Source organism: Corvus brachyrhynchos, unplaced genomic scaffold, assembly GCF_000691975.1.
Source record: "Corvus brachyrhynchos isolate BGI_N302 unplaced genomic scaffold, ASM69197v1 scaffold1, whole genome shotgun sequence".
Taxonomy (NCBI): domain Eukaryota; kingdom Metazoa; phylum Chordata; class Aves; order Passeriformes; family Corvidae; genus Corvus; species Corvus brachyrhynchos.
The window spans coordinates 5,455,010-5,478,195 of NW_008237222.1; the positions used below are offsets into that span (position 1 = coordinate 5,455,010).

General features: G+C 44.4%; 1 protein-coding gene across 5 annotated transcripts in view; it reads right to left on the reverse strand.

Annotated features, from left to right (window-relative positions):
• The window catches only part of ASB2 (ankyrin repeat and SOCS box containing 2), a 32,214-nt gene extending 13,946 nt beyond the window's left edge, over positions 1–18,268 (reverse strand). The window contains exons 1-7 of one of the 5 annotated variants that reach the window (XM_017729031.1): positions 17,872–18,268; positions 11,729–11,993; positions 10,054–10,149; positions 5,554–5,720; positions 4,746–4,901; positions 2,622–2,867; positions 213–384 (exon numbers count right to left, since the gene is read on the reverse strand). In XM_017729031.1, the coding sequence (XP_017584520.1) occupies positions 213–384; positions 2,622–2,867; positions 4,746–4,901; positions 5,554–5,720; positions 10,054–10,149; positions 11,729–11,973 (1,082 nt within the window). In that variant the 5' untranslated portion in view covers positions 11,974–11,993; positions 17,872–18,268. Of the gene's footprint in view, positions 1–212; positions 385–2,621; positions 2,868–4,745; positions 4,902–5,553; positions 5,721–10,053; positions 10,150–11,728; positions 11,994–14,094; positions 14,217–17,871 lie in introns of those variants that run through there. The other 4 variants (XM_017729028.1, XM_017729029.1, XM_008629722.2 and 1 more) reach the window with 4 other exon arrangements.
• Positions 18,269–23,186: the final 4,918 nt, after the last annotated feature.

Genomic DNA, 23,186 nt, shown 5'->3' on the forward strand with positions numbered 1-23,186 from the left:
CATGCCTGCTCACCCCATCTCATCCCAACCTCCAAATGCTCTTTGGTGTATAGTTTCTAGCCTGAGCTCTGCAAGCAGAAAGCCCACTTCTCAGCTGGTATCTGCCTTGCTCACAATGCTCAGAATTAGATCTGGGACGTTATACTCTCCTTTTTTTAAGGACTTTGGATTCTTGTCTAAAAGATGAAAGCAGGAAGCTAACTAAAACTTACTCGCAAATCCCCTTTTTGGCTGCTATGTGAAGAGGTAACAGGCCGTCCTTATTGGCTTTGTTAGCATCTGCTCCTTGGGACAAAAGAAACTCCACAATAGGTACGTGTCCATTTTTACAGGCTTCATAAAGAGCAGAGGCATTATCACTGGCTTGTGTATTTATATCAGCACCTAGGAAGGAAGAAAACCTTTTAGCACCAAAAGGTTAAAATTAGATGGGAGGAACATACTTTGAATGAACACTTTTATTTCCATGACAATGGAGCTATGAAATGTGAATACAGTCATATCAGAGGTGGTACAGTCATGTCAGTTATACACCTGTATATCATACATTTACATTGGCTTATAATATGATGGGAATTTTATGAGGGACAGTTTATCATGGGTGGCAACCATTAAGTCCCAGTCATGAATCCACGCTCCATTCAGCTGCAGCTCAAAGGTAAAAAAATTTTAAAATGGGCTGTTCTTTATAGGGCATGGCCTTCCCTTCAAAAGCAGTAATGCCATTAATATTTATGTGTTTACACTGTGTATATATGCTATTCCTGAGAAGGAGTTCGGACTAGAGTATCTCAATAGGTGGTCTCCAAAATTCTATGGATATCTATTTATGCTATATATTTATTTATATTTATCATTTATACTCTGTATATTCACACTGTAAGTACAGTAAAGTATTTATACTCTTTTTTAATTTTAGCATGTATCCAGGGTAAAATAATACTCTATAAAATAACATCTGCTTGGTGCTGATCAACAATTCTAAACAGGTTTTATTGGGGTGTGCCTTAATCAATGAATATTGCATTTCAAAACTCAGCACCTGAGGTCATATCTCTTTGCTTCATGAAGGCTGAAGTTGGGCTTCAAATGGTAAGTTTTACTACAAAAGAAGATAAATATTAACAATAAACTACTAGATTATTTAGGAATTTTTTTCTTGAGCTCTAATGTGTGTTTGGCTTAATAAATAACATGCAAGTGAAAACCGAGACAATACTTTTTTGCCATAAACAATTTGGAATCTAGATTTTTTCTGTTGTGGATATTTAAGGCCCTTAAGCCTGGGTTTTGACTGTCATATACCATAACATGGTGTTCTCAGGAAGGCTGATCTATGTGTATCCTAAATGGGAATGATAGTTCACTGGAGTTTTGCTTCTAAACTCCAGTGAAGAAACCAATCAGTCTTCTGTTTGATCATGAAATCTCCCTGCCAATGAGAACATTTCCCTGAGCTCTCACCCTCAGCTGAAACATCTGTGTTGTGTTTGGTCTTTTGAAGATGTTGTAGCTGCAAACATTAGGAGAATTACAGTGACAAAACATAACACAGGACTATGTTCCTAATGAGAAAGAAACCCTTTTTATGATGAAAATTGCTCATTGTAAACAATGAATGATATCATTCCTGGGGTTCTGAGAAGAGCTTTTCAGGGCTTGAAACAATTGGACAGTTTTATTGGTTTTTTCCTTGTGTATTTTTCTCAAAATTGGACTTTAAGGAAATCTTAATATCTATCTAATTTGAAACACAAATCACATTCTGGCTTAGTTTCTTAAGTCGCAGGCGGCATGATGGACTAACTGGTCATACAAAACTCACTTGACAAGATTATCTGGGCAGCAGAACACATTTTTTGTTTCCCAACTCTCATATCTTTCTTAATAATATTAATTTTTTCAAAAGTTTTTCTTATCTTCATCATTGGTAAGCTCTAGTTTTGCAAGTGCAGGACCCAAATCTTACCTACAGTGAAGATATTAGTCCATTGTGAAAATATAATATGCCTCAGAATAGTAGTGATATTGTGCTTATTGTAAAGCTGTTTTACATGAGTGGAGCAGTAAAAGATAGGTTTAGTGTAAATTAGATTCAAATTCACTCTATGTTTTACTCATAGGGAGAGTAAGTCTGCTTCTATTTGATATAAACCCATCAACTCTACAGTAGTACTTTATCTGTTTTCAGAGGACACATTACGAAGAGAACAGCTCACCTTGCCCATCACTGCACATGTTCATGACCAGGTGGGGTTAGCTAAAGTTCGACTTCTGCCATCTATTGCACCTACAGCTGTCTTTTATGACTGACTGGATTTCAGGCGACATGTGTGCAGCAATATGGGTTTAGAAAGCTCTTAGGAGAGGCAGTCAGACAGCACTGCATTACTTCCCAAAGTAGGTGACTGTGAATGAATGCCGAAGAAGCACATGCCTCTGAACCATGTACTTCGTGCTCTGTGAAAGACCCTACCCAGTTCCACCATCAGGAGCAACAGACTTCTAGTGCCTCTGCAGGCTAGGCCTGGCCTCCAGAGACAGAAAAACTGTCAGGGAGAATTACTGGGAAACTGAATTATTAAGAATTAAATGAATAGAGGCATGTAAGCCATACTCACCACATCTTGCAAGGTATCTCAAAGCTTCCAATTGCCCACTCTCAGCTGCCACAAATAAAGAAGTGATTCCGTAGGCATTTGCTGACTCAATCTTGGCACCCCCTTTCACAAGGATATCAATAATCTCCAGGTCATTTCGGGAGACAGCTTCATGGAGAGCAGTCCAGCCTCGATTGCAACGATGGTTGGTATCTGCATTGTACTGCACCAGGAGTCTTGCAGCCTCTGCATTCTTGCGCTCACAAGCTATTTTGGAAAAAAGGGAAGAGACTAGGACAGGCTCTTGAAAATATTCTGGGTGTTGTGTATCAGTTTCATGTAGCCCAAAGCAATTTAATACAAGTAGGTCATAGTAAGACCAAAGATCCTTTTAGGTGTATATGAGGGCCAAGGCTGCTGCCAAGTGATGCTGTCTGAGACTCAGAAAGGATGTAGCAGTGAAGCCAGTCTTCAGCTGAGACCTGGCTAAGTGTCCTGTGCAGGGGTTGTGCCAAGTCCGGTACTGGGGGGAGTCCGGCCCAGCACATGTGTACCAACAGAAAACCATGGAGATTCAGTGAGGTGATAAGGTGCAGGAAATAATTTATGAAGAACAAATGTGTTACAGAAATCACGTGACCTGAACACTTTCTTTCCAAATTCTGTGCAAACTGACTCTTTATCTTGCCATGGACTGCAGATAAAGCTCCATAGAGACAAGAAAATAAAAAAACTCAAACCAACAGTTGTGTAAGTCAGTAACACTTTCTCAGCCTGAAAAAATTTATAGTTCAGGACCATCCTGAGCTAAAGATAGTTTCTTGATAGTTTTGTTGATTTTTATTCTACCAATTCGTCCCATAGTTTTTTGAATCCCAAATCATGAGGCTTCCCACCTTAGTGGTGGGAGTCCAACCTAAAGGTACATAGGATGAATAGCTACATTGAAAAACCCCAATTAGCATTTGTTGTATAATGTACAGAAGAGAGGCCAGCACATTTCATAGCAATTAGTTTTTTCTTTGAAATAATAGTGTCATTTTCTCACAGAGGTCACCTTTTGGTTTCAATTCTTCCCTTGTGATAGCTCCATGGTGTTCTCCCCCAGGAGGACAGGGGAGACATACACTCATATGTACTGAAAACAACTATGTAATTAGACCTTTCTGTAATTATCTATCCATAGCTCTGCAGAGTTCAATTTGCTTACATATGAAGGATGATTATTTTATGACAGGTTTTTTAACTCTTTTTTTTGTTGTTGTTGAGGATAGACTAGAAGATACTGCACCAAGGCTAGCCCGTTCTTACTAACAGATCTTGTCTGGCTAAAAGGTGTTTTCATATCATTGTTGCTGTCATTATTATTACTATGAGCACTACTACTGCTGTGTGTTTACTGCACAGCTGAACAACTTTTCCCATGTCAACTAAAAACCAGAATTTTAAAGCAAAAGCATTTTAAAAGCAGCTCTAATGCTATGCATCCAAATCTTGCTGTTTTAACCAGTATTATGTGTTTTTAATGTTTTAGAGTGCTAAAAACTGTTATGGCACGGCAAAGGGGGTTGGACATGAATGTGTTAGAGATCATCTTCTCTGAATGTTTGTGATATCATGGATGTATTGCTAGTCTGCTAAAAGAAGAAAGTGTTCTCTCCAATGATTAGCAAAGTAATATGTCTGTGTTAAATACTTTATCTACCTCATTGAATTGTTTATAGTTTTATGACTCTCCCATAGCACACAGCCTGGCCTGACCCCCACAGTATATGAATCACTGGCATGTCTACAGTTACTGTACTTGCACATCTAACAGCTACTTAGGTCCTACTGTTTAGCAAAGCATACATAGTCCTTCACTGCCCAGCTTTCTGTAAGTTTGGGACATTGTGCAGACAGCCCATGCTTAGGGCCCCACTGAGTATCTCACCCCTCAGCAACCCATCAGGGTGCCTCTCTGTGTTGCAGATGAGAAGAAGGGCCATGGCATAGCAGGTCAGACATAGGAGATAGAGGACTACCACAGGGAAGTAGAAAACAGGAGCTAATCACTGACTTTTAGCTCCTCATCACAAGTGATCCTGCAGTTCTGCCTTGGTGGTGCCAGAAGAGCTCAGCATCCCTGGAAAAGCAGCTACTGACCTTTGTAGAGTGGTGTTTCTCTGGCCTTGTTGGAGATGTCGGGCTCAGCCCCAGCCTGCAGCAGGGTGAGCAGGCAGTCCAGGTTGCCCCGGCTGGTGGCCAGGTAGAGAGCTGTCTCCTCATTGAGAGTGCGCTGGTCGATGGTGCCAGGGTATGCTGTGAAGGAATGGTGAGCTCAGAGTCATTGTGGCATGTAATGCACCATCACCCTTCTAAGTCCTTGAGGGCTTAAGTAAGTTTTTGTTGTTTATTTCTTTTCCTTTTCCATAAGCAGTCTAAGTTAGGAATATACTATAATGTTACTTTAACTCAGACTGAGTATCTAAATCTGTCTTCAGTTTAGATTAAAATGTTCAGCTTTGGCCACTAGTGATGCAGAAAGTTGTTGAGCAACTGCTCTTCAGCAGCAGTTTGAAAACAAACTACAGTAATTAACCGCTTTCAAGCACCAGCAAAGAGATGCTGGGTTGGATCTCCCCCCAGGGGAAAGTGGCGTTATTCCTGTCAGCTACAGCAGCAAAGCAGCCCACAACAGTAGAGAGCTCAGCTTCAAGGCCTTAGCATGAGAAAGCCAGGGCTTGGCAGGATCTAACCTGTGTCACTTTCTCCCAAATATTCTAACTTTTAGAGGCTTCAGTCTGGAAACCTACTTTCCAAGAGAAGGTGAAATTAATATACAGGCAGGGAGGTTGGAAAGAAGCTTCATACACAGCCCCAGGCCAGGATTAAAATACTGCTAATTTGGCCTTTTAGTTTATTCATTTTCTTCTTTTCCCTTTTGTAATTAGTTAGTTTTAGCTTTACTGACCTTTTTGCAGCAGGCTCAGGCAGCCCACTTGGCCATAGTATGCAGCTTCATGGAGGGGTATCCAGCCATCCTTATTAGGTACAGAAAGGTTTTTTCCTGATTTCATCATGTTGCATACTGCTTTTTCATCTCCATTCTTGATTGCTGCCACTACAGGGTCAATTTCTCTTTAAAACAAGATTAAAACTTGGTTATTGTTTCCTTCATTACTGAGAAGCTTTCTGCAGTGACATCACTGTTTTATTTGGCCAAAATAGTGAACCCCTGCAGTCTGTATAGCAAATATTTGTACCGTGAGACACCGTAGGGCCTGTAAAGGTAAAATTTGTCTTCTCTGATTTTGTCATTGTCAGCAGATCAGAAGAATCACTGTCTGGAGGAACTGATCTCTCTCCTCAGAGTGTAAGGAAAGTGTAGGTGTAACTAATGTCTGGCATAAATACTTATATTTTAGACATTGGAAGTTGTGGAAGACTGGCTCTGACATTGCTCTATACACTGTGGAGTGTCCATGACTGATAATTTCATCACCTTGCTGTTCCATGTTGCATGGTGCTTCCATATGAGATCTTCTAAATAAGATCAACTTTGAAGAAAATTACCCCTCTTCATCCTTGAAGAAATTTTTAGATTTGATTTGCATGTGGCTTTAACAGAAACTATCAATAAATCTTACTCTTGTATTTTGAAGATACTTTATATTTCCTCTCACAATCCTGTTTTCAGAATTTAGCCAGTGCATTTATGAAGAAGGGAGAGCTCTGATTAGACCATGTGAACTGGGGTGTTGGTCTTGGCTCTCCTTTCTTCATCCAGGGAAGACTGAAAAAAATCCACCTACCCTCTGCCAAGCATGCATTCCTCACACTCTGGGCAGCAACCCACTTCTCCGAGCTCTCTGAGTGTTTGCAGAGCAGAGCTGACCTGGGCACACCAATCCTACTGCAGAGTGACAGCGACAGCTTCTGTGAGTCTCCCCACACAGCGGGAGTCCCAACACTGCCTGACAGTCACTGTGCCCTGTGTCAGCAGTACCTGAACAGGACCTGCCACCCTCCTTCCACCCATTCTGAGGCTGCTGGTAGCACGGCCGAGGTAGGGAGCTGGGGAGCTCGGACCCAGCAGCCAAAGCAGGCAGAACCCTTGCCCATGGTGGGCAGTAGCTCTGTGCATGTTGGTGGGCTGTGCCTTCCAGTGTTGGCATCTGCTTGGGCTCCAGCTGAGCTGTGCTGGGATAAGGCAGCCACAGCTTTGTTATTGTGATGCACTAAATGACTAAGATTCAGCACAGCCAACACTGCAGAGGAAGAAGCACTTTACCAATTCTAAGGGCGACTTGCAAAAAATGAACGTGGGCTATAGTTTCAGAGACAGAAAACAAGAAGTTGCAGAAAACGCTGGAGCCTTTGTGGTTTGAACTAGCTCTACAGAGAAAAACTTGCAGTTGTGAAGTCAGAGACTGCAGGGTGCATGTTGAACTATTAGCACTGCCAGGGCAGGAATACAGCATGTGATGGAGGTCATGCAGGCCAGTGATGATGGGAACAACAAGAAACTTCAGTTATGACAGGAAGAAAGTCTAAAATACCACAACAGAGTGAGATCAGAGACAGAAAAATATGGGCAGGTCAGCACAGGAGTCTTCACAAAGCCGTATACTGGTGCAACCTGTGCATTTAGTGGGAGTTACAGGAGGAGCACTGAACTCCATTACCTTGTAGGGGCTGGACAGACCAACAGTCTGAAACTCACACAGGCCTCGCTAATTTCTGTTTGCCAAAAGGTACACAATCTATGCCATAAACACTGATATTAGCAGTAAAAGAAGGCACCAAGCTGCTTTTCAGGACCTGGAGAGGAACAGGTGACCTCAACACTTGTGCCAGGGCATGGGAAAAGACACCATTTCCCAGGTGAAATAGTACTTGGTGCCACTTGCTCCTTCTCTATAGCTGGAAGCAGTGATTTCATGACAGTAGGGTCACAAAAATAGCAACACTGGAATGAGGAGAGATATGGGACACAAGGCCAGGCATTTTGCCTGAGAAGATAGCAGCTAGAACAGGCAGCTGCTGTCCTGGCCACAGCCCTCCCAGGAGGAATCGACTGACGTTGTGATAACTGCTGGCCAGATGTCCCAGGGACGCTGCTGTACCTCCATACTGCTTAGAGTACCCTGGGGACTAAAGCTAAGATTCCTAATTGTGTACGTACAATAGATTTTTATGCAGGTGTTTGAGCATTTTGTTGAAGTCTGCTGACAGCAACTATTGGCATTTTTGGCTGGGAGGGGAGGTGGAGGTGGGGGATCTTCATCTTTCAACACCTCTGGCACAAGGCTGCTGAAACCATCTGTTGTTTTGTGCAAAGACTCATGTTACACATGTAGGGCTGTGACCTCAGGATTTGGGCACATGATATAATTACTGGTGCTTAATGAATTACTGCATGCCAGGTGGGCCATGGCAGAAGTCTGCTCATGGGGCTGGCTCACAGCAAATGCAAGGTAAATCACATTATCTGAGACCTCAGGGAAAGCAGGAGGGTACCTTGGATCTGTGTTAGGGTTAAAAATGCGTGAAGAATCAGTTACTATTCTGCTTAAGCCCTCAGATGTTGAATGAAGCAAACTTCTGTTGGGTTCCTTGACCTTAAATGATTCCTGAGTAAGATGAGGGGGTTTGCTGGACCAGGCTGCAGATGCTTTAGCCAAGAAAATTCCAGATCAGAACAGAAAGTTTAATGAATGTCCATGTGAAATCCTTGTTTTCTGCCTGGCTTATAGTTGGCTGTTATAAAAACCCATCACATTCTGCTGCCTGGATTTCATCAGGTATAGAAAATACAAGTATTAAAACTATGGAGGAAGTCTGAAGATATGATGAAATCTTAACCTTACAGGCAACTCAAAAGAATTACTGCATTTCAAAGACCAGTAGGCAAGATAATAAATACCCCTTGCAGATGAGATATATGGTGAGGACAATTCTGAGCGCTGAAGAAGAGGTTCAGTGGAGCATAGAAAGGTTCAAGAAGCTCCTTCTTTTCCTGGCAGCCTGGAGAGTTGCGGGCAGGATGAAGGAACAACACTTCCCCAGATGAAGTCAAATATCATCCCTGCCTAGCTATGAGACTAGGGCTATAAAACAGTCATGCCATCATGCTCTCCTAGGACTTCCCAGCTATCTTTTTGCTCTACCTGACAGCAGAGGTGGGCTAGTTTATCAGCCTTCTTGTAGACTGAACTCTATTGAGCTACCTGGTGGAGAAGAACAGCCTGCCCTCAAGACTTTTGCTGCACCCAATGCATCAGAGGCATGCAAGCAGTGCAGAGCACTTAAGTAAGAGGATGCAATTTCAGTGTGGCCAAGGAAAGCTGGCAGATGACAGGGATAAGGCAGGCTTCATGTTGTAGCAGGAAGAGGTTTTCACAATGGTAGGGAGTGCAATGCCAGTGGAGGGCCAGGTACAGAGCCTGGATCAGCCAGGATGCAGGGGGAAGTGGGGGAGATTGTAAAGCTGGGTGAGGGGTGAAAGGAAGAAGAGTGGTGGTAGGGTAGTCACTGTGCCTGTGCTTCCAGGGAGGGACTTGTAAGATGCATTAAACAAGATTTGAACTGGGTAGATAGAATAGGCGGGAAGTTTCTTTTCTGCAGGACACAGGGAAGTGCTGGCTGTAACGCTTTTCTCTTGTCATCTGGTAGCTAAGGGCAGGTGCATGTATCTATTCTGCCCTGCACAGAGGCGTAATAAACCCGCCATGGTCCAGACATTTCCAATACACACAGGCACTGGGACAGAGCTTGGGCCACTGTCTGCTTTTCTCATCCATGGCTATGTTCAACTAAGCTTATTTGCAGCCTCTGCCAACAGCAAAACATGGCCAGGAGGACCAGTCAGTCAAGCCAGTTTCCTCCTTGGAAAAGGAGGATTCCTTGGGGATTTAAGTAAGCCTTCCTCAGTGTGGCTGGACTGCACACGTATGGCTGGTAACAGGCATGGCATCTTGGGATACATTTTTCCCCCTACTTTTTCCCGTTGCTGAGCCCTGAACTTAATACCAATGCAGTTACTATCAGCACCTGCCTCCCTCATCTATCCTGATCGTAAGTGAGCCAACCTATATAAATTAACCACAGTGCAGTCATCTCTTTCTGTTGTCCTTGTCACCTCAGAGCTTCTGAGTGACCCAGAGTCCCCAGGACATGAGCACTGGGGGGACGGAGAGAGATGAAGAAGGAGAAGAGAACAAGGGAGACTTGAGGTGTGTCACCTGCAAGAGCATGGGCATGGTCTGGGGCAGCGGGGAGGTTGGAAGGAAGAACAGGAGTGCAGCGAGGGTGAGGTGCATGTGTCAGTGAGACCTCCTCCAGATGAACACCACCATTTCCCCCCACCAGGCACCATCACCACCCAGAAGAGATGTCTCAAGGAGAGGGTGGGTAGCAAGGCTTGTTTTGACCGCAGGGGAAAGCAGGAGAGGGAGAGGGAGACACTTACACGGACTGGGACGTGCTGCTGTCGTGCCTTCGCCTGACCCCCCAGGCTGCCCCCGAGCTGGATGGCTGAGCACGGCCTGTCTGCTGGGCCGCCAATCTGGTGTGGCGATGACAAGAATGAAATAAGGAGAAATACTCCGAATAGGAGAAACAAGTCATGCTGAGGCAGAGACAGAGACACACATCCACAGAGACGGAGTGAGAAAGCCTGCCGGTCAGGGCTTTGAATAAAAGCAGATGGCCACGGCTTGCTCTGCACTGGATTCAGCTGCTCACTCAGCTCGAGTTTATTTTTGGCCCTCTGAGGAAGCGTCAGGGGATTCAAATGACCATATAAGACAACAGTGTGGTTAACCCTACCACCACCACACAGGAAGCAGGCACAAAGAGAGGTGAGGTGACATTCATCACCTCCAAAGTGCCAAGCAAGTGGGTCAGGGTGGGGGCAGCGGAGGACCCAGAGCCACTGGATGTCAGCTCCTTTTCCAGCTTGGCTCTCCCAGGTGGCAGAAGAGTTCAGCAATGCTACAGATTTGGTGCTACAAGCCTCAAAGGTTTTCCCTTTGGTGAGAGGTCGTACACTCCTGGGCTGGGTTAATGCACAGAACTGCTAATGCTGCTTTTTGCCAAAATAGCAGGTGTTGAAGGACCTCCAACAAGGTCGGGACCAAATGGCCAGGGAAGCCCTTATTCTCCCCTGCATCGGGTCTCTACAGGAGAGCTGACTGTACAAATGCACAGTAACCACACCGAGAAACCACAGCCTTTGGGAGCAGGACTGCTGGCAGCACAGCATCCCGATTCCACAGCTATGCACATGCTTGCTGCTCATCAAATTGTCCCCAGCTTCCCAGCCTTGGAAACCAAACAGGTTTGTTTCATTACCACAGGCGGTAATGAGCAAGGCATCAGAGGGTGGTGGAGTTACAAAAAAGGAGGAGGAACAGAACTTTTGTAGCTCTCAGTTTATTAAAAAAGGGAAAATTAAAGTAACTTAAAAGATTAAAAGGATATTTTTCCTTGTTTTGGAGGTGACTTTGGAATCTATTCCCTTCCTCCTTGAGAAACCTGCCTTTTGTAAAATGAAAGGGGAACAACATCTGGGTTTGAAGCTGTCAGCAGGTCTCTGTGACCACAGCTCAGCATTGCAGGGGAGGGGGATGCTGCCACGATTTGGTGTCTGGAGCTGCTCTTGGCTAAGAGTGGCATGCTTGAAGTCAGACTGATCTGAAATAACCACATCCTTTAAAAGATGAAGTATTTAACAGGTAGTCAGCTCACACTGTTTTATATACATATTTTTTGTGCCTCTCTTACGTTTTCTCATAACAGATGCTTTGCTCCCTCTCTGGCAAAGCTTGGCATACAGTGGGGGAAAGGAGCAGCTGGCCTTGGGAGGGCTTCTGTTGTTCAGGAAACCTTGTGGTTGTGCCCCTTTATTTGTTTTATTTGTTGCTTAAAATGGACAACATGAAGCAAATTCTCCTCTCGCTGCGAGCACATAAATTGTTGACCTCACTGGATTTATAGCAGACTCCGGCTTTGACACTAATGACAGACTCGCAGAGGAGCCGCCTGGCACAGCTAATTAGAAAGCACGTGCACTGACAGGGAGCCTGGTTTTCCTTCCTGGGCAGGGCTCTCTGGGGGAGCAGCTCGGGCTGGCACTTGCTTACCTTTGCCAGGGGTAGATGCGGTAGGGAGGGTTGTGGGGGCTGGCACGGCTCGGGGCAGCCACCTCACCAGCACGGGCCACCATCGACTTCTGGGGGCTCTGGGCCGCTGGCTGACCTGCTGCATCCTCTTCCAAGCTCTGCTGGATGGCCATCTTTATAAGCTCATCTTCGCTCAGGCTGCTGTACAGACTGTACTCCTCGCAGCCTATTGTTTGTCTTTGAGTGTTTGCTGCCGTTGTAGCCATTTTTATAATTCTTTGCTTTCCTGTAAAAGGAAATTGTGGCCATCAAAATCTGGAAAAAAACTCAACTATTGTGTGCTGTCATTCAGGTGTGCCTCTTAACTAGACTGACCAGAAAATCCTTCAGAAATCCTTCACCAGGGAGAGAACATTATCAGCTAAAATCTGCTTGTAAACTTAATGAACTAACTCCTTTCAATTACACAGAAATAACTGGTTTAGCTGGTGTTTAAAAAAGGGGGAGTTGCTGCAAGCAAGGCAAGTTTTTATCTGCTTATTCCGGTTACCACATCTCAAGAGAAAAATAGGTAAAGGAAATCCCCTTAAGATTAAAGAGATACATTTTTGAAATTTATTTGGGAGAACACCAATGGATGTCTCTTTTTACTGGTTTTCTTTCTTGCTGTAATTGCAGGAAATTAAGGGAAGAGGTTTGTCTCTTTGCTGGTTCTCTGTAAGGACAGGTTCTCCACCATGAAGAGCAGAGACGCTTTGTAATTTTTTCCACCTTATCTGGAGATCTCTCAAGCAACATGCAAAGCTATGCTTTGAAGTGACTTTGTTTCACTCAGTGAGGAGAGCAACACCACACTGCTCTGTTTCACTTCTGATTTTTGCTTTTTCACAGAACAAAGTTCAAGGTCACGAGCGAGATGGAAATGAGAGAAGGGGGAATTGGGCACACTCAGCAATCACAGAATGACTGTGAACCACCACTGCAGGACTCTAAAAGGCAAAGACAAGTCAAGATACTGAAGAATTTCCAGCAGTGATAGGGGAAGTACTAATGCCATGAATGGTACAATGCTCTAGCAGGATCTCATTCGGATGCCAGAGAGCACTCTGGCCATCAGTATTCAAGAGCCAAGGGTTTATTTTATGGGAGGAAGTGGAAAAGCTTGCCTCTCTTAAGGAGATAACAGCCAGCGCAGAATAGGTTTGATTTTATAAGCGCTGAGCGAGAGCTGTGTAAAATAATGGGGAGACTGGGATGAGGAGCAATGGGAACAAGCTGCTCAGGAGGACATGGACGTGACAGGGGAGGACAGGGACCTAGCAGGAGGGGACTGTGGAGGCATGTCCCCCAGGTGCAGAGAGGCGAGGGGCTGCCTGAGTGTACCAGTGGGGTTGCTGAAAAAGCTGCCTGCTCCCACCCCATGGCTGCCAGTCCCTGTCCCATCAATGCCACAGCAAGGTTGGTCTCCAGCTCCACACAGCCCTGCTCTGCCCGGGATCAGGTCTTACTGATCTGGGCCAGCCGGCAGAGCCATGAGGATGAGGACAGCAGAACCACCCAGCTTCCCACTGCTCAGGATCTGCCTCAGCAGGAGCCTCAGGGGAGCTGTCAGCTCCCTTTCCCTGTACAGCTGCTCTCTCCTCCGAGCGCCCGGGTCAGCCTGGTTTCCTGGGCACTCACACTGACACCAATGGCAGAGGGGTCCAGCAGGCCACAAGCCTCACACCAGGAAAGTGCCCTGCTGTAGCAGCTCTTGCTGCTCTGTGCACAGCCAAGAGACAGTCCTGACCTGGAGGAAATGGCAGCTCCCCAAATACAATTTGAAGACATTGCAAGAGCTTGAATCAATCAAGTAACTTAAAATCTTGGATTTAGGGTTTTCACTTCAGACATGGTGATATCTCCCACATCAACAACCACCTCAGGCTCTAAACCCACTCCAGAAGAAGTGGAAACACTTCAGGGTAAAGGGAAGCCCAGCAGATTTCAGATTGACATCATGACTTTTAACAACAAAGAATATATTTTACAGCCATGAAAAATACCAAAATAAAACCTTCAATTGCTGTAAATAATACAACCCAGTTTTGGTGGTTTTTTCTCTCTCTCTCTATTTTTTTCTTTATTTTCAGCCAGATGTCTCATGGCTGCTGTTGCTTCCCTTCTCCAGGGGGTGCCTCAGCTCCACTGCGACCCTCACTGTCCCGAAGATCCAAGCCCAGGCATCACAGCGCTGGTAGCTTCCCTGTGCCCCCGCTGCTTCGGTACCTGCCTTTGGCTGCTCTCCAGCCAGCAGCTGGCTGAGAACCATGACACAGCTTCGTTTGTCCAGCAGCTGCTGCTGCTGTCTGGCTTGCTCAGCCCCTGGCATGGTGGGCAGTACTTACATAGTCGCTCAGCCTAGGAACTCACGTAGTAGCTGCAGATGTGTGGAATCCACAGGCTGGAGCTGGAAGGCTCGTCTGCAGCATCCAGCACTGCAATGCCTGACTGTAGGGACCTGGCCCCAGTGGTGACTCAGAAACCTAAACAAACCCGTCAGCAGAGAGGGCAGGATCTGATCTTAAGCTCCTAATGGAGGTGATGCACAATGAATCCTTGGAGAAGGCAAGAATGGAGATGAAACTGCTCCTCTCTGAGGGCAACCCACACCAGTGCAGCCTGGGACATGGACCCATACTCTACATCCTCCCCAGTCCCATTGCCAGCATCCTTATGGCAGTGAATCCATCGCCACTGTGCTTCTGAGCTGGGTGTTGCAGTGCCTTCTGTGGCAGCCTGGGCTTTAAGGACTGTACAGGAGACCTCTGCCAACGTGACTCCACACCCTGGCACAGAGGAGCTAACTGATATCGCTCCTTCACCACATCCCAAATGGATCTAGGTATAAAGGCTGCTTCTGGACCTTCTTCCCCTCCCTCCTTTTGTTTCACACATTCTTAAGGCAAAGGGAGCAAAAGGGAAGATTTTACATTTGTGGGGATAACTCATATTTCATCCTCTTATCCTTTGTAGGGGTTAACTGGGTCCAACCCACTAACAGAGAAAAGGGAGAACCTCTCCTGCATGTTGGTGAGCCTCACTAATCTAAATATTTTGACAGGAATTCCACAGAGTGCAGAAACAACAGCACTGGCTGCAGCTCCCATCACTGACTCATGCTGCAGGGAGAAACTTCATAGGGCTCAAAATAGAGAAAGCTTTCAGTTCTGCTCATGGCACTGCACAAACACTATGAAGGTGTGGGGGTCACATCCTGGGGCTGCAGGAGTTTTTGGGTCCTTACTGAGAGCCAGGGACAGCCTTGGCTGCCCTGAAGCCCTGCAGAGAGTGTTCTAGTTGGGTTTGAAGCTCTTCCTGCATCCCCCTCTGGTCTCCACTTGCTCAGACAAGTGTGTGTGTGCAGTTTGCCTGTGTGCTGTGACTGAGTGTGGCAGGAGGCAGGGCACGTGCCTTCTTCCCCACAGCCCCCTGCAGAACAGAGCACAGCAGAGCCACCACCCTCCCCTTCCACCTGAGGATGCTTTTGTTTGAAGCTGCAGGACCACAGGACAGGGGCACTGGTCTGAGTTATGTCTGTAAGAAGCCACAATGGGCCAGCTGAGCTGCAACAACAGGCTGAGCACATGCCCTTGGCTGGAGGCTAATGCACCACAGCCTGATTCAGTTTACCCTTCTTTCCCTGAGGCCAAGCTCAGTGGCATCACCTGGGAGTGCCCTTGCTCAGCTGACACAGCAGGGCTAAGTTTACCCCATCTGAGGCCATCGGTGAACTGCCAGCCACAGACTTATGAAAGACAGTAGGCTAATGTGCTATAAGCTAAATATTTTCCACCTTCTGTAATGAAGGTATGAAAAAAATGAATCTTTGTTGCTAGAAATGCTTGAACTAGTTTGGATTAGTAAGATCTGGCCAAAGTGGTCTTTCTAAATGCAGCTTGAATCTATTTCCTTGCTCTAAGCCAGCTTACTGTAGGTTTAAAATATTGGAATTAGATTTAAAAGTTAAATGCTGCGTTCATTCTTCATCCTAACTTTAAGTTTTGGGGGGATGTTTTAACGTTTGGCTGTACTCTGCATTTCTCCAGCAGCCCAAGAGCCCATCCTCACAGGCAGGTAGCACACAGCATCTACTAGAACAGCAGAACCTGATTTTTAAAGCTGTGGGTATAGTGCCTTTATTATTCCTTAGAGAGTGCTTTGCTTTCAGGTCTGGGTGGCTTCACTAGTGATCTCTCTTGGCAGAGACATGTCTTGGGATTCTGCTGTCTGTGCTGCCATTTAGTAGCTCAGTCTGACAAGATCTTCTGTAATCTAAACTTACCACCATTTCCACATAGAGTCTGGTCCTGATTTTAATTTTGTCATCCAGATTTGAGTGAGAGTTTTTTAATTCAGATGTAGTAATCAGGTCTGTGCCATACAGAGGCAACTTAGCTGCATCAAGTGACCAGAAGGTAAGGCTGGAAATAAAATACTTGTGCAAGGACCATGCTGCCGCCTTCTAACCTGTGTTAACGAGCAGCTGTACCTGGTAGATCTCTGAAATCAAAGGTACTGCTCACAAGGGGGAGTACTAGTAATCACCTACATGATGGCAAAAGCCAGAGACAAACACAATTAGGTTGCTATTACATTCGGACTACAAGCTCTCTCAACATACAGTGATTAGGAGAATGGGCTTTTGATCCCTGATGCAACATAAATAAACAAGGATTACGGCTGGCTTTGAACACGCAGAACCGTGCAATTCAATGCCATTAGCATCTGAAACAACTGGTCCCCGTTGATAGCACTTCTTTAAAGAAAAGCTTAGCGAGGCTGCCTGTCCCTCCTCAATAGACCCCAGGCAGCAGAATTAGCAGAATTACTTATTTCTGTCAGAGAAGGATGGCAGGTGAGTGACAAGGCCATTAAGGGAACAGAGCCAGACTTTGCCTGTCTTTGCGCTGAGTTTATCCCAGTCAGCTTGTAACTGAATACAGAACCGTGTTATTTATGGCTCAGGGTGTTATAAACCACATTTGTAAAAACATAACCAGTCTTTGGAGGCTGCAAAAGAGAGAAAAGAGGAGCAGCTTCATCATTTTGCCTTTTTCAAGGAATGGTGGAGCCCCTGCTTCTGCAGATCCATGTTTGCCTTTCTATGTGTTTGTCTTTACTTCTGAAAGCAGCAGGAGCACACATGGGGGAAGGAATACACAGCTGGATGTCTTCACAGCAAGCTGAGCCTCTTCTTCGGTTCTTACTGTGGCATCTTTCAGGACAGATCCTCTGCAGGCAATGGAAACCAGACCAACTTGCAGCACTTGAAGTGCTCACATTTTAGGTCAGTTTCCTGATAAACTTTTGCAGTTTTCCAAGGGTATTATATTGGATAACTATTGCAAGGAAGCAAATGATTTTGCAAAACCAGAAAGATTTCAGTGCCCATCAGATCTGCCAGAGCTGAGACATCAGAAGGATGACACCTCATGCTGTCAGGCTGCGGCAACAGGCAAGGATCCTTTGTAGTGACAGCTTATGCAAACCACTTAAGTTCTAGCCCAGTGCTGAAGGAGCAAAGCCAGGCTTCTCGAAGGAATCATCTGAGCAAACAAATCCCCTTGCTCAGACCCAGCTGTCAAAACAGGTCACCTATCAGTATGGCATATGCCCTGATGCCACCAAATCATGATTCTGTGCAAATTCTTTACTGGAAATCATACACCTGCAAGCTTTTATTTCTTCTCAGAAAGTATTCATTCACACAGCAATCAATGCAATATTAGCTTCATGTCAAACCAACTAGAAATTTAGAAATTAATGATTTGCTGATGTCATTTTTCTCCTTCACACTGTGCCTTGCATGCTACATTCTACCTTAGTATGTTGTAGCTATAGCATTGATTTCTGAGCAAGATACTCTAGGGACAAAGATACAAGCATCACCTGCAAGCAAAAGAAAAATGAGGAAATGACAGAGCTACTGTTCTGCTTATCACCAGACAGTGTTTTGTGGCATATTTGAAAAAAACCCAAAGCCCAAAACAAACAAAAGCAAGTCTCAAGGCTGTGTTAGGGTGTTAGATTACAAACTGCTGTAGGAATAAATATTTGCATAGACATAATGAACGGAGAGATTGAAAGTACTAGTAAGTTCAAAACATGCATATTTGCATTACCTTTTTGTTCTGAAATAAAAGGGTAATAATAGTGCTGAAATGGGTTATCTTCTTGGTTAAGTCTTAATTCAGAAAATCCTCGCTGGTATTTGTCTCCCTGCTTTGCCGGGATGTTTCGATCAACTGCAGGACAGCTTTGAAATACGCTCGCTTTGAAGCCTGGAGTTTATTTCTGGATCACCCCATGATCAGCGAATACAAGCCAAAATATAAGTTGTTCCCAATCTCAGATTTCCTGTTTGAAGATGCACAGCAGAAACTTGTACCAATCCTAAAGTTCTTCTTTGTTGCATTATCTGAAGAACTTCACTTCATCAACATCCTGTAGCTAAATGACACAAAGTTGACCTTTCTATTACATCATTATTTATTGTCCCTGACAAGTAGACCATATATGGATATGTTTCTGGAACCTAAAGAAGAAAAAAAATTGCCATATAATTTTGAAGTAAAATATACTGTCCTGGAGAGTTTTATTTGCCTGGGGAGAAGTGATCTGCATTTACTCTTGTTTTAGCTGATACTTATTAAACAAAACAGCCAAACATTACATGGGTATTTACTGATGTGTTAGAGTTGTTCATACATTTTTAAGGCTGCAAGTTTGAGACTTCAGGATTCCAAAAGATGACAACAGCACTTGTGAACCTGTTCCAAGTAGTATTTTTAAGAGCTTACTCGTGGAAAAGGACTGCTCCCATACCACCTAAATGTGAACAACAGATTCTCTCTCAGACTCCTCAAGGCCATAAATGTGAGGTGGTACCCATCTTCCCCATCTTCTGGAAGAGGGCAAGCTGGCTGAGGAGTTAGCACTGATCCAGGGATGAGTTAGAAGAAAAGAGTTGGGCACATATAGAAGAACTGACTTGAACTTGAATTGTCTGGATCATGGGAATAATAATACTCACTTTGGGAAGGTTTCCATGTGTTTATCCAGCTAATACAATGAATGAAGGAAAACTGTAATAGGATATCAAAATTATGCCTATGCATTTTCCTTCAGCTCGTTTAACTCATTCCCTTGGCAAAACATTGCATATATGGAGAATAAAGCCGAGATGGAAGTAGGTCTGGAATCCTTTCTGAATACCTTGTGGAGGCTCAGGTTCGCTGTAGGCACCCTGTCAATGCATGAACACCCCCATCTAAGGCTTAACAAGAACAGTCTTGAAGCAAAAAAATGTAGCAAGACCATATCATCCACTAATACATGATTCCTTTCAGCTCAGCTGCTTTGGTTTTATTCTTTCAGGACCAGCATCATTCCCTCTCCATCCTTGCTCCTGAATCCATCTCGCTCCAGCATGACATGATGGTGAGTACATGGCACATCTTTCTTCCCTGCTGTCTGAAAAGCTATCTGCCCCTCATACCTAGTGCTGTGACTGCTTTGTCCAAAGTTAAGGTCATTCAGCAGTAACTGTGACAGACAAAGGAGCCCTGGATGTCATCACCAGGAGTGTGAGAAACTTTTATGCCCTTGACAAGATGTCAGCCAACCCTCTGTGACTTTTAAACAACACCCAGTGCTTTTTTTCCTTGATACTATTTCAAATTGTAACGCCTTGGCTTAAAACCAGGAGCATCTCCCACATTTGACCCTTCTGCTTGCTTTTTGGGAATCTCTCACCCTTGATCACTGAACTCAAGAAAAAATTGCTGATACTGTGATGCAGATTCATGCTTTGCAAAGGCAAAGGTGTCTAAGTCTTCCAGGATGGCCTGTTTGATTATGACAAAGACATTGGGGCTCAAGGTGCCATCGGCTCTGAGCATTGCAAGTGGCTCCTCATGCCATCATGGCAAGCACACTGCAATTCCCTTCCCTCCCATGTTCCTGGGCTTCCTTGCAGAGCTCTGTGCGCCCTTTATGTATTTGAAGCTGCTGTGAATGTTGATTCACCATTTTCCAATAAAAGCACAGGACTCTGCTTCAGAAGATCTATTTTCAGATACCATTAACTCTCCCTTTTGTCTTGAGTAAATCATTTAACTCCTCTGTGTATCATTTTCTACATTAGTGAAGTGGAAATAATCAAATGCCTTAACTTTGAGAACAGTCCAAAATTCCTTGCAGATGGGAAGCCAACAGGACTACTTATATGGAGAGAGACTGCTGAATAAGACCTTATTTAATTACTATCTGTGAAATCCTCAGAGGAAGACCTCATATAAGTTTGAATTTTAATTACAGAAATAATACTACTCAGAAATGAAATCATACATTTGGGGGTTGATTTTTTTTTCCCAATAAAACAATATTGTGGCTTTATTACAACATATCCAAAGCACAATAATAACAATGATGATTTATTAGCATTGCATCAGATTGCCTAATATTTCCCCTGGGGCATGCAAAGTTACAGATCTGCATTTTCAGCTTAACCCTGAGGCATTTCAATAGATTACAAATGTCACCTGCAAAAACAAATATGTAAATTTACACTATTTTCTGGGACATTTCAAACTCAGACACTGCATGTTAGATCCATTTGCTGTCTCTAAATAGAAGTGATGGAAATGGCCAACTCATGCTGATGGGGGAGTCAGCGAGGGTCTCACGAACAGGACACAGTAAAAGAGATTTGAGTCTGGGAGGAGAAGAGAGGATGACCATGTGAAAACAAATGGCGAAATAATCAGCAAGATTGTTTTCTTCTTCATATTTCCTCAAAATAGCCAGCAGAAGCCAGGTTAGGAAAGCAAATTTAAAATTTCTTTCCTTTGTCTCTACTTCCATTATTTGAAGTAAGTAGCCCATCGTCACTACTAAGCCCTTCAGCTCTACTAAACTACACAGCTGAATCTGGCAGCTGAGGCTGGAAGAAAAAACAAAGTTCGTTTGTGCATCCCAGGAGACTGGTGAGCTTGTGACTGACTCATTCTGTGTGCAGAGCTGCCACAGATGTGCCTTCACATGATGAAGGGCAGGTGAGAATGGACATTAGCACAAACTGTCTGCCTGTATCTACCTATGGTGACTAACTCTACTGCATCCAAACACTTGGCATATATGTGGCTGTTCTGAAAGGAAGAAAATACTGACTAGTTCTGACAGTAACAGTTCCTGGACAGAAAATCCTCATAATACTTTGCCTCAGGACAGCATATCTCTTTGTGCACCAATTACCTGTAACTGTTGTCTTGTTACTTAGATCTGGTCTCAACTTTTTTACTTCAGAAACACAGCAAGGTATTTTGAGTGGCATATTTCCCTGAGAGCACAGAGCTAGAGTACACATCCTTTACCATGATATCCAGTGAGCAGAGCTTTGCATTCAGTGTTGCCATGCTGTGCTTCCATCAGACTGTCCCAAAGATTAAATGTGAGCACCAGAACCACAAGCACCTCTCCTGTGCCTCCTGCTACTCAACCCACGTTAAAATAACAAGAATATAGAAACTCCCACAAGAGAAGATGGTTTCAATTTCCTTTGCAAGAACTAATGATTGCTTTGGCCACAATACCTTGAGAGGGGCAAGGAGCCAGAAGCACTTCTATGGGAAAAGGTGCAGGATGTCACACATGCCCAGGGGTAATGAATATGATATACATTACTCCTTACTAACTTTGCTGCCTAAATACTTCTTTGCTGGAAAGATGTAGCTGTTTTGAGATCACTCTACCAAGATTATAATTCCCCTTTCAGGAGGAATTTATCCCACTTCAATGGCTGCTGACACACACCCTGAGTCAGGATGGCCTTTGGCTCAGTGTATGACTTCCACCTCTGCACAGTGGCTCCTCACGGAAAATTTTTCCCTTTCAAACCAAATCAAAATGAAGTCCTCACTCCTCTGGAAATATGACATGATCCTAGTACCCAGGTCCTAAGACCCATTTCACGTATCCGATGACTCAGCCCCGCCAGTGAGCTTTGTAAGAGTGTGCAGCTACTACAGTCAATGCCACTCTGCAAATGTCACCATAAGGTCACATCCACTGACTCAACCTGAAAGAAGAATCAGTCAGAGGGAACATGAAAATCTAATATGAAGTGAACACAACCCAAAGACTATATAAACAAATACATGCTCCTTGGAGGAAGAGGGAAATCATAAACATTATCATTTAGTTCTCTTTGCTGTGCAAATATCATTTATCTTATGTTAAAATGTATGTTAGTAAGAATTCTAATGAAAGACTCGCCTTTACCTTGACCTTTACAAAACCCACAAAATTCAGAGATATTGCTGCAATCCCAGTGCTCTGAGGCTCCTTCAGGGGAGCAGGAGAATGAGAATGGCAACCTGAGACACAAGCTGCTGTGAATAGCAAAGATCCTGGGAAAAAGAGTGTCTCCAAATTAATGAAATATGAAACCAATTTTTATGGAAAACAACTTTTTCACGGGTTTTTTAAAAGGAGTCCTTGGATATATGCAATGGCTGTTTACCTCTCCATTCAGTCTCTTAGGATAGTTTATTAACAAATCTCTCTTGAAGCTTTTCTGTGGTACTCTCTAATTCCTTTCAGACTGGTTTGTTTCGAACTACTGTGCCTGCTGTATGCAATAAAATTTATTGGATTGCTCTCCTTCCCTTCTTGCAACAACATGAGAGGCTTTCTGCATATGGATCTGTCTTTGCTTTACTCTTGCCACAGATAAACAGACCTTAAAAAACAAAAAAATGTTCATACCTAAATTCAGCATCTTGCAGTAATGTCCGTAACTTTTACCACAAGGAGTTACAGCTCCCTATATGCTTGGTAAGAAGCTAAGGCAGGTGCTAGCAGAGCAGCAAGGCAGAGCAGGACCCTCCTGTGCACAGCCCCAGGGGAGAGGTGCGTGGGTTGGGCTCTGGAAAGATGGGCTCCCGCCTGGCTTGGGATGAATGCTGGAAGTTGCTTCTGACCAACCCAGCTGGAAGTGAGTTTGCTGCCATGGGGCTCAGAAACTGAAAGCAAGAGGACAGGTTGTCCTCCACATTGATCCTGCTATGCTGGCCCAGAGATGAGGTGGGACACGGTTGGTTGCTGTGCAGACAAGAGCAGCAGAAGCTCCAGAACAGGCTGTGCTAAAGGACACTGCACCACCACCTCTATTTACCCAGTGCTGGTTTTGTGTGCTGTCAAACTCCTGTGTAATGAATACGGTACCTGAAGCCCTGGTGAAATGATCTGTCCTTTATCTTGCCATGGAGAAAGCTTCCTTGTCCTGCACTGACTGAGCACACAACAAGAGAGGAGCAGAGGTTTATGCCTCCTTTAAGTTCAAATCACAAAGCAACAGGTTTGATTCACAAGGCTGACATTTAATTATTTGCCCTACATCTCAGGTTAAATTTAGAGCTAAATTTAGGACAAGTGT